Below are 12,164 nucleotides of genomic sequence, written 5' to 3' on the forward strand. Positions count from 1 at the left end.
TGAAAGAAAATCTTTTCCCAGTGTGTCAAAAAAATAAACTATTTGCAGTAATCTGCTAGTTGACAGGGTTTGTTAAAATATAGTTCTGTACATTGTAAGCCTGTCTAAATAAATAAATAAATAAATAAACTGATTTGTAAAAACAATGTGACAGGCAGAATATAAAATGTCCTCCAATAGATGAAACCAATGCTATCCAGACTTACAAATCACACAGAACTAGAATAGTCAATGCAGTGTGCTTTTAAACAGCTTTTTCCAATGAGAGTACTGTGTGTCAGTAAAAGCCATTGCGCGCCAACACTGCAAATACAAACATGGAGCCATCAGCATCACAATCAACTCACCATGACTTGCACCCACCATGTGTATATGCACAAATGAACATGCATAATGAAACACCCTACGGGAGCGCACTCTTCCACATCGAAGGGTCTTTAATTATGATTGCAGAATTCCTTTTTATTTGCTTTGCACAGAAACACTGCTTCTGCCTGCTGCCTGTGTGTCTCCGTGCCTGTCCTAAAGATCCTGTTTACACCTGCCAGATTTCAAACTGGTTAGTACAAACACACCCTACATACTCGAATCCAGATGCTCCACTGCCTGACACAGCAAGTCTGATGTGCAAGCTCTAAATGCACATGTAGAAAGGAGAGTGGGGGGGCAGGGGGTGGAGCAGCAACAATTTGAGCTGGAAGATGTTTATATTTTTTCAGTGCTTGGTCAGTGATGTGCAACAAAACACAATTTAAACCTACCTGGAAAGAGACAAATTTTTAAGTGCCACTATTTATTTTCTTAATGCAACGAGTCAAACAGAAGCTGGCAGGTTGTAGCAGAATAGGCCAGCATTGAAACCTGGGGGCTGATTGGTTGATCACACGCAAGGAGAATGTTTTGTTGTTGCAAGTCAGAAGATTCGGCATACAGGTTTTCATTTAGTTAAGGAAAGCAAATTTAGTGAAATGAATGAAAGATGAATGTTTAAAGAAATATGCAAAACGAGAAGGCATTTGTAAAAGCACTGGGATGTTGGTGAATCTCATCTTGACCTGATATACTTTACGTTGGTTTAAACTGGAATTTTCTTTCACCTGATTTAAAGTAATTTCCGGAGTCTAACTGCATCCCATGCTGCCTTGCTCCGCTGTGTAGCTTATTAAACTGAGATAATGAGAGGCCCAAAAAATACTAAGGAAGCTGCAAACAAGGAGCGGCCTGCTACTCATGAAAGCGTGCTGTCTGCGTGACTTTGTGTTTGATTAAAGTACTTGCAGCTCAATGTGCTAGAACCCCTGTATTTACTTATGTATGTATGTTTATTATTATTATTATTATTATTATTATTATTATTATTATTATTATTATCATGATTTTGCAGGCGGACAAAGCCATCTGTCTTAGTTTGCTGTTTTGAGACCATCGAGAACGCCGGTCCTGTGATGTGTAGTTGGTGGGGATGGGGTTAGTACCCTTGTGGGAATGTGGCTGGAGCCTTAAGGTAATTATTGTATCAAATGAGGTAATTGAGGCTCCAGCCACAGACTATAAAAGACACCCTCGAGGCTTACTAGAGGTAGAATGTCAGAGGAGAGACGCAAGTTTGACAAATAGAAAGAAACAATTGCTACGTATTCTGGTTTCACAACCAGCACACTACTTGTTCAGTGTTTGTTTTGCCATTGTACCCTTTTGTTTGGTGGTTTGTTTAAATCTTTTGTTTTATTATTTAATAAAGCGCTGAGCGTTTGCGCTTCAGTTTTGCCAGCCCTTCTTTGTTTTTGTGTTGCTTCTTCGGGTCTGTGACGTCACTGCAACCACTCTGCCACAAACCCCCTGAAAGAACTAGGATATTCAAACCAGTGCTGCCTCAGCGGGTTCCTGAAAGAACTAGGACATTCAAACCACTGCTGCTTCAGCATGGAGCCCCCTGAAAGAACTAGGATATTCAAACCACTGCTGCTTCAGCATGGAACCCCTTGAAAGAACTAGGACATTCAAACCACTGCTGCTTCAGCATGGAACCCCCTGAAAGAACTAGGACATTCAAAACACTGCTGCTTCAGCATGGAGCCCCCTGAAAGAACTAGGACATTCAAACCACTGCTGCTTCAGCATGGAGCCCCCTGAAAGAACTAGGACATTCAAACCACTGCTGCTTCAGCATGGAGCCCCCTGAAAGAACTAGGATATTCAAACCACTGCTGCTTCAGCATGGAGCCCCCTGAAAGAACTAGGACATTCAAACCACTGCTGCTTCAGCATGGAACCCCCTGAAAGAATTAGGACATTCAAACCACTGCTGCTTCAGCATGGAGCCCCCTGAAAGAACTAGGATATTCAAACCACTGCTGCCTCAGTGGGTTCCTGAAAGAACTAGGACATTCAAACCACTGCTGCCTCAGCATGGAGCCCCCTGAAAAAACTAGGATATTCAAACCACTGCTGCTTCAGCATGGAGCCCCCTGAAAGAACTAGGACATTCAAACCACTGCTGCTTCAGCATGGAGCCCCCTGAAAGAACTAGGATATTCAAACCACTGCTGCCTCAGCAGGGAACCCCCTAAAAGAACTAGGACATTCAAACCACTGCTGCCTCAGCATGGAACCCCCTGAAAGAACTAGGATATTCAAACCACTGCTGCCTCAGCATGGAACCCCTTGAAAGAACTAGGACATTCAAACCACTGCTGCTTCAGCATGGAGCCCCCTGAAAGAACTAGGACATTCAAACCACTGCTGCTTCAGCATGGAGCCCCCTGAAAGAACTAGGATATTCAAACCACTGCTGCTTCAGTATGGAGCCCCCTGAAAGAACTAGGACATTCAAACCACTGCTGCCTCAGCATGGAGCCCCCTGAAAGAACTAGGACATTCAAACCACTGCTGCTTCAGCATGGTGCCCCCTGAAAGAACTAGGATATTCAAACCACTGCTGCTTCAGCATGGAGCCCCCTGAAAGAACTAGGATATTCAAACCACTGCTGCCTCAGCGGGTTCCTGAAAGAACTAGGATATTCAAACCACAGCTGCTTCAGCACATGTCCAAACTTCATCCATATTTCAAAGCTACAAACCAATTTGAAGATTTAAAAAAGAACCAGAAGCTGCTGATAAATCCTGTGATTTATTACTATTTGTTTTATAACATTTCTTTGTACTGTAAACCTGGTTCCTTATTTAATTAAAATCACAAGAAAATCTATAGCTTAGCATGCGTATTTTTCAGGTCTGGTGTAAGCTGCCTTGATTGCTGTTGGCCAACAGTTTTGAATCAGCCTATAGAATTAACTAATTGCGCTTCATAAAGTCGAATGAAACCTGCTGAATAATGCTACGGTAACAAATTGAACTGCAGCCCGCTTCATAGTTTTCCATATACTATTTAAACTGATGAAAACTGAACAACGTGACACTTCAAAATCTAACATGAAATACAGTACTGTGCAAAAGTTTTAGGCAGGTGTGAAAAAATGCTGTAAAGTAAGAATGCTTTCAAAAATAGACATGTTAACAGATTATATTTATCAATTAACAAAATGCAAAGTGAGTGAACAGAAGAAAAATCTACATCAAATCAATAGTTGGTGTGACCACCCTTTGCCTTCAAAACAGCATCAATTCTTCTAGGTACACTTGCACACAGTTTTTGAAGGAACTCAGCAGGTAGGTTGGCCCAAACATCTTGGAGAACTAACCACAGTTCTTCTGTGGATTTAGGCAGCCTCAGTTGCTTCTCTCTCTTCACGTAATCCCAGGCAGACTCGATGTTCAGGGCTCTGTGGGGGCCATACAGTCACTTCCAGGACTTCTTGTTCTTCTTTACTCTGAAGATAGTTCTTAATGACTTTCGCTGTGTGTTTGGGGTCATTGTCGTGCTGCAGAATAAATTTGGGGCCAATCAGATGCCTCCCTGATGGTATTGCATGATGGATAAATATCTGCCTGTACTTCTCAGCATTGAGGAGATCATTAATTCTGACCAAATCCCCAACTCCATTTGCAGAAATGCACCCCAAACTTGCAAGGAACCTCCACCATGCTTCACTGTTGCCTGCAGACACTCATTCTTGTACCGCTCTCCAGCCCTTCGGCAAACAAACTGCCTTCTGCTAGCCAAATATTTCAGATTTTGACTCATCAGTCCAAAGCACCTGCTGCCATTTTTCTGCACCCCAGTTCCTGTGTTTTCGTGCATAGTTGAGTCGCTTGGCCTTGTTTCCACGTCGGAGGTATGGCTTTTTGGCCGCAAGTCTTCCATGAAGGCCAATTCTGACCAGACTTCTCCGGACAGTTGATGGGTGTACCAGGGTCCCACTGTTTTCTGCCAATTCTGAGCTGATGGCACTGCTGGACATCTTCCGATTGCGAAGGGAAGTAAGCATGATGTGTCTTCCATCTGCTGCAGTAAGTTTCCTTGGCCGACCACTGCGTCTACGGTCCTCAACGTTGCCCGTTTCTTTGTGCTTCTTCAAAAGAGCTTGGACAGCAAATATAGAAACCCCTGTCTGCCTTGAAATTTATGCCTGGGAGAGACCTTGCTGATGCAGTATAACTACCTTGTGTCTTGTTGCTGTGCTCAGTCTTGCCATGGTGTATGACTTTTGACAGTAACCTCACCTTGTTAGCTAGGTTTGGCTGTTCCTCACCCAGTTTTATTCCTCCTACACAGCTGTTTCTGTTTCAGTTAATGATAGTGTTTCAACTTACATATTGAATTGATGATCATTAGCACTTGTTTGGTATAATTGTTTAATCATACACCTGACTGTATGCCTACAAAATCCCAGACTTTGTGCAAGTGTACCTAGAAGAATTGATGCTGTTTTGAAGAATGGTCACACCAAATATGGATTTGATTTAGATTTTTCTTCTGTTCACTCACTTTGCATTTTGTTAATTGATAAATATCATCTATTAACATGTCTATTTGTAAGCATTCTTACTTTACAGCATTTTTTCACACCTGCCTAAAACTTTTGCACAGTACTGTACTACTATCGTGGCTTCCAGTAGACTTTTGCGATATCATTGTGTAGTTTCTTTAATTGCATGATGTTAAATATAAATAATAAATTATGTTCATAGTTTCTATTTTTTTTAAATGATGTCCCAATCTTAAAATTGCAGGTGATGCATCACTTCTTGCTATAGCTGCAAGTGTCTCACAATGATGATAAAAAGCTGTGCCGGCTCATCACATGTCAATTTGAATGGGGCTGTTCTTTTTGCTATTTCCTCAGCTGCAGGACTGAAGCAGGTATAATCTGCTCTCAGTGCAGCTTCAGATCCCAAGGATCAAGTTCCCACAGTAGCTGAAAACCTGCAGATACCTGAGTCAGAGCTGTGATCAATGACCTCTATCAATCCTCAGTCAAAATACAAGCAGCATGAGACATGCTGGTGAATTCAGGTCACAATTACAGAGCATGCATTAGGGACTGAATTACCTGGACTGGCAGAGAAATGCGCAACTACTGTTGGCAAACTGCACAAAATCTTGGAGCTTTTGGAGAGCAACAGTTATTAAAATAAATAAACAGGCTCCCGAGACGCGCATCCAGTAAAGGCACTCCACGTGGAGTGCAGAATGCTCCCTATATCCTGGAGATCGCAGGTTCCAATCCAGGCTGTGTCACTGCCGACCATGACCGAGGGTTCATAGGGGGTGGTGCACAATTTGCCGAGCACCACCCGGGTAGGGAGGGCTTAGGTTAACAGGGCAATCCACGGTTCACCGCACACCAGCAACCCCTGTGGCCGATAGGGCGCCTGTGGGTCTGCAGAGGAGCCATTCAGATCTGTGTTGCCCTCTGGCTCTGCAGGTCTGGTGGCTTCGCTGTGGATCCGCAGTATGTAAAATGATGGACACGTTTCAGAGGACGCATGTTTCAGCCTCCGCTCCGAGTCGCCGGGGGGTTATAATTGGACGACAAATAGATTAAAAAATAAAAAGATAAAAAAATAAGGGCTGGTATAAGTGACCATCGACAGATAACTGATGAGAAATAGATTTTTTTTAAAATGTTAAGCGCATCAAACAGTTTAATGATTCATTTATTTAACAAATGTATTAATTAAGAACAAATAAAAATATAATGAAATGAAGCCTCTGGCTTCTGCAAGTGTCCTAAGAGACAGTTATGCCAAGCTGGCAGAAAAAGCCCACTCAGCTTATCAAATATAGAAGAGTTAAACAAATTTCACATACAGCAGTACACACATTGTGATCTAACTCAAAATGGGTTTTACATGTACTGCTCCACCCCCAGGAGCTGCACACAGCTAAACCGATGAGTAATCCAATAGTAAACATACGAGATATACTGTGGAATTAAATGCAAAGGCGGGGAGGGGGCTAACAACCCTAACTAGAAAGTAAACAGCAAATTATCCAAATTCAATACTCCCAACAAACAACTTTGTGAGTGTGGTATAAAATAAAAAAAATTAAAAAATAATTGTTTTGTTTAGTTTGTATCACATCAAGAAATTACTGTATTCTGTATGAAATACATCAATTCAGAAAAAAAGACATGACATTCCTAAGATGAACTGAATTCTCCATGAACAGGCAGCATTACTTAGTAACATAAAAGCAAACCTCTATAATTCTCAATTAAAATGTAAATCAATAATTCAGTTACTTTAAAGAATATGAAGAAACCTCACATAACCCTTGTCCCTACAGGACCCAACTGTTCAGCTCCAGAGAGTGCAGAAAGCAGGGCTGCACTGTTAAGAGTTACTCAGCATTGCTTCCTCAAGACTTTCCAGCGTTTGTATGTTGTGCATGGCAGCTCACTTTCCTCTGCAGAGCCCTGCACTCAAACTCCAGCTTCTAGAATCAAAGAAATCCACTCTTTTCTTTACAGAACAAAACCTAAAAGGCTCTTCAACACCCAACCCCCAGCCCAGTGCACTACAACTTATCCTCATGATCCTACTACAGTGGGAAAAAGAGAAGCTGTTCGCTAAAGTAGTTCCAGCAGCATGGGAGGAACAGGAAACCCGACATGGAGTAGCATGCTGGAGCCGGACTGTCGTACACATCTTCTGAGCTCTTGTGCCATGCCGCGCTTTAACCATTGTGATACCAGGACATACACTGCTAAAAATAAATATTTATGGTTCGCAAGTCATATTGAAACAATCCATCAATTGGAAGTCATTTGTGGTTGTCATAAAACTACAGGATGCACAGATGATTTTTATGCTAAGGCACTATGTACAGTACATACAGGGGTTGTGGGGTATGGTCTACTTTTCCAATGATACCAACAGCTCGTTTTCTCAGATATTTATCCCTCCACCCTACCCGCGCACACTTACATTTTAATTGAAAAGTAGAATGGAAAGTGTTTTTTCATTTTTATTGCAAAGGGGGTACATGTTTTAAGAGAGCCATTGTTATGAACAACGACCAGTAGGGTGTTTGTTTTTTAAGCTTCAAGGGAGGTGGACGTTTGTGTGCAGCCAGCTTAATAGCCTGTGGCAAGAAAACAACTTATCAGAATGAAAGGGATACGCTGTTAGTTTGTAAAGACATCTTATATCCCCAGAATACTGTAACCTCGATAACTTATTTCATTATTTTTTCCATCTATAAAACTTGTAATAAATAATTTCCTAACCAAGTTTCATAGCAGTTGGATAAGCAGTTCTTTCCTGGGAGTGTACAAATCTGTGTGAATATCCACAACACTAACCTTAAGACAAGAGCTCACTGAGAGAGCAGAAGAAGATTCACATCAGCTCAATACGTTTTAGAAACAACTACCTTCTCTTCCAAGCCTTACATGCTCATTTAACTGATGCAAGCCTGCGTGGGTCCCAAGCCTTGCTTCTTATGTACACACGACACAACGGCAGGGAAGGGGCTGCCTGGCAAGCTCTGGATTCAGGAGCATTAGCCTTCAAACAAACCTGAAAGTCATCCAGGCCTAGTGCCCTTTTGAAAAACAGAAAACTATTTAACAATAGAATTTAATTTGTTGCTAGTTTTTATAAAAACAGAAACACTCCCAAAATCCACCACTGGTAGCTTGTTAAAGGTTATAGGTCTACCTTTTTTCAAATGCTTAGGGAGAAAAAACAAAACAAAAAAAAACTAAATTTGCAGTTGCTTGGTTGCTAAGCTAACGCACTACATTTCTTCAAAATCAAACAATGTAAAAGAGGCAATCGTACCTCGCGATTTAGCAACAGGGCTTTGTCTGTCAGAGCCGACGACAGCAGAACCCCTGAATATTTTCAATATTCATTTTTACTATTATTAATAATAAAGCAGACCGCCATTTGGCAGTCTGCTGCACAGTTTAAGTCACACACCACTTGTCCCAATCTGCATCAACAAGCTACAGTACGTGTTTCTCAGATGACACACCTCCCTCTTCTTTCCGCTGCAGTACAAGAGATTCTGGGCCAAGGAATTAGGAAATGGGTGGTCAGAGAGAGAGACAGAGAGAGAGAGAGAGAGAGAGAGAGAGAGAGAGAGAGAGAGAGAGAGGAGTAACAGTATTCAAGGCCTGCTACATTAACTACAAACACACCTGTCTACCTCTATTGGCTGCATTATTTATTTGCCATACAAATATAAGTCAGTGCCAATGAGGCCCCTGAAATATCAAGGAACAGGATGATAAAAATAAATTTAAAAACAAAAGTAACAGTCGACTATATGGTTTAGAAAAGTATACCATAAATGATCTACCGACTGATCAAACAATATAGACATACGTACACACATACAGACATAAAAAGCACATGACTTACTTCTTCTTGGATTTGTGTACGGGAGCGACTCCATCTTTGCGAGGCCTGCCCCTGGGTCTCTTGTCTGCAATGGCCGGGCTGCCTGCAGGGGTGGCCGTGGTGCTGCTGGCTGGAGCAGGTGAAGATCCTTGGTCAGAGGGCTCCAGAGTCTTGTCCTCTGATGACATTCTGTTGAAAGGAATATATTCCTCAGTCATTTTGTTCATGTACTCTTTGATTGGCAAGTTGGGAAACAACATTCCTTTTAAGCAATTCCCCAAAACGTACAAACTCAAGCACTGAATCTCAACATTTAAAAAAAGTAAAACGTTTGAAATTCAGTTTTTTTCTGGCACTCATGTTCTATTCAATGAAACAGCAGAAAAGGTGACAGACAAAAAAAAAAGACTAACAGATGTACTGATCATCAAACAAACAACTAGATTCACTGTATGTACTAAACCCTTCACACGGTGAAGCCCGTGGAACACCAAGCAGTTCTGCCAGCTGGTAAGACAGCTGCATCGGTCGAGTCTGTGGGGCATTTCCTGAGATGATTGCAGGACCCGCTGCTCGAAATAACAAGGCATCTCTCTCCCCTGTGCCAGGGCCTGTGGGGAGGAGCAGGGTGATACACACTGGAATGTATTGATCTCTCTCCCCTGTGCCAGGGCCTGTGGGGAGGAGCAGGGTGATACACACTGGAATGTATTGATCTCTCTCCCCTGTGCCAGGGCCTGTGGGGAGGAGCAGGGTGATACACACTGGAATGTATTGATCTCTCTCCCCTGTGCCAGGGCCTGTGGGGAGGAGCAGGGTGATACACACTGGAATGTATTGATCTCTCTCCCCTGTGCCAGGGCCTGTGAGGAGGACAATACATGTATTTTTTTCTAATATAATGTAAGATATTCTATTATTATTGTAAATGAGCAAACAAGACACGCCTCTTCCTCCTGGAGGCACAAGTTTTTTTTTATTATTATTTCAAGCCTTTGTTTGTAGACTGACTATGAGACAGAGATTACTATGATTGTGGACTTGTCAAGATGCTAACTCAGTGAAAGCCTAGTTGCTTATTTTCAATGTACCTGGGAGACAACAATTCTTCGTTTTGTTCCACAAATGCAACTGAGAATATATCAGATGGAAATACTGAATCTTGAAAGAAGTCATTTTGATTGGAATACGGCAAGCTGCACTCCGATGTCATACAGCAAACTGAAATGACAAGTAGGATAACAATTTATGTGCCTAATATGAAACATATTTTATATATTCTTTTTTTTATATTACTTTTAGAAAAAGAAACATTTTGGTTTCACAGGTTTGTATGTACCAGTTTATACAACAGTGTTCAATGTTACTGCGCCTGTGTTTACAGCACAGCTCCTGGATGCAGGCACAGTCAGCTGGCAGACGCGTACGCTCCTCCATAGAGTACAATGCAGCCCTCATACCGGAAGTAGTGCTATATTTTATTTTTATGTAGTATTAGAAACGATGATTTTGGTTTTATAGTTTTGTGTGTGCCTATACCCGTTTACACCTGTACACCCCTATATGTACATACCTGTTTCTTTTGAAATGTGTGTTTTATTATATTTCTTCACTGTTTGTAGTCATGCAGTATATGCGCTCATTTTAAAAATAAAGCCTTATGTTTAATTTTTCATTTAAATAGTGTTTCTGATATGTAAATATCAGATATGATGTTAATGAATACAACTTTTCAGTTGTATCCAATTAGTATGTCTTTCATTTTCATAACAAAGCAGTTTAACAATGTATGGGTCAAAGTGACCCACTTGGCAGTTCAGTCACTTACAACTTTGCTTAGTCGCTTTTCCCCATATACTGGTCGCTTATGTCAAAAGTGAAAAACATAAATGTTTGTGTAAAAATGTAGCTTAAAAATGAACAGTTGCAGTCAAGAAAGGTTTGAGTGTTGCACACGTACCATTAACAAAACGCAGCAAAAAGGTAAATAAAAAACAAAAAATGGAACTCCAATAAACGAATGTTTCACCAGTCAAATTGTGCGGTGCATAAATAATGTTTAAACTAAAGTACAGTCACATGCTGCAGGCAAACAGTGTTTACTTATGAAATTTATCATTTCATGAACGGTGAAAGAAAGCAAGAACTTGGGACTGTAATTAGGGAATGCACTATTGAAAAAAACAACTATTTAGGAATTAAAAAATGAAATTTACTGCAGCTTACTCGATTGCAGTAAAAAAAAAAAAAAAAAAGATGTTCAAAAAGCTAACAGAACCAACTCACTGTAACTTAAAACTTGTTTTTAAAGAAAAAATAAATGTGCACGTTATTAACATGCAATCACAACAGCTGGCTGTATTGCATGCTCTCAAACCAGGACTCACTAACCAACACTGAGCATGCCAGCTGCAGCATGCCATTTCCAGTATTATACCTGCACACAATTAAAGGGCCCCCATTCCATACACTTGCAAAATACCGAAAATATAAACGTCAACTTTACTGCAGTCATCAGCTGCACGGATTTCTCACTCAGTGGAAAGAGGCAACACACAACCGAGAACACACATTAAGACACTGCTTTAGTTTTACTTTAGCATCTTCACAAGTTGTTGCATTCTAAAGCAGTAGAATATGGTAGCAATCAACTTGCTCCTAAAGTGGCACCCAGCAGTTGGCTTTGGTGCTCAATTTGTTTTTGTCTGCAGCCCTGTACACCTCAATGCAAAGCTGTCTTACTATTCTGAACGTGAAAGTGAACACTGAAGTGCTACTGATCATTTCTAAGAGTTGTTCTTCATGGCACTGAAGCTGCCAATGATTAGCACCTAACTCCTCCACCCACACAACACCACAAGAAACACAAGGGGGCTGTCTGTAGAACACAATTAGTGCTACTTATGGCTGTCATCACAGAACTCATGCGTTTTTACACCACTAAGACTTGAGGTGAAGAGATTGAGCCTGCAAGTTTAAACACTTGCAAACCCTAGACATTTAACCCCTACATGTGACCAGTGTCATTTTAATAAGAGATTATTTTTTTGCCAAGTGTGACACAGTTCATAATCTAGTTTACATACAGGAGTGCATCTCAAGTTGAAGTAGGACAGTTTTTCAGATACCGCAATGCTCAGGTCTGAAGTGCAAGCGTAGATTTACCAACCTTACAGGAATATTTCCCTTTCCCTGTTTAAAGCTAACCAAACAAGAGGCTTGGCTTTCCTAAGACACATTCAAGCCTCACAAGCATTACTGAATACAATTCAAATGTACCTTTTAAGTACGGGAAAAACAAAGATAAGTGTTGAAATTGCTAAAAATAACTAAGTGTTTCGTGTGCTGTGGATTATTTTCTTACCGATTCAACACTTTGAGTTGTTTATCCCACTTAAAACATTTCT

General features: G+C 41.1%; 1 protein-coding gene across 15 annotated transcripts in view; it reads right to left on the reverse strand.

Moving 5' to 3' along the window:
- LOC121310091 (histone-lysine N-methyltransferase 2C-like) overlaps window positions 1-12,164 on the reverse strand; it is a 138,169-nt gene that overhangs the window by 106,784 nt on the left and 19,221 nt on the right. For all 15 annotated transcript variants that reach the window (XM_041243395.1, XM_041243350.1, XM_041243387.1 and 12 more), the window contains exon 2: window positions 8,779-8,946. In XM_041243395.1, the coding sequence (XP_041099329.1) occupies window positions 8,779-8,945 (167 nt within the window). In that variant the 5' untranslated portion in view covers window position 8,946. The remainder of the gene's footprint in view (window positions 1-8,778; window positions 8,947-12,164) is intronic.

The sequence above is a fragment of the Polyodon spathula genome, chromosome 3, assembly GCF_017654505.1.
Source record: "Polyodon spathula isolate WHYD16114869_AA chromosome 3, ASM1765450v1, whole genome shotgun sequence".
Classification (NCBI taxonomy): Eukaryota; Metazoa; Chordata; class Actinopteri; order Acipenseriformes; family Polyodontidae; genus Polyodon; species Polyodon spathula.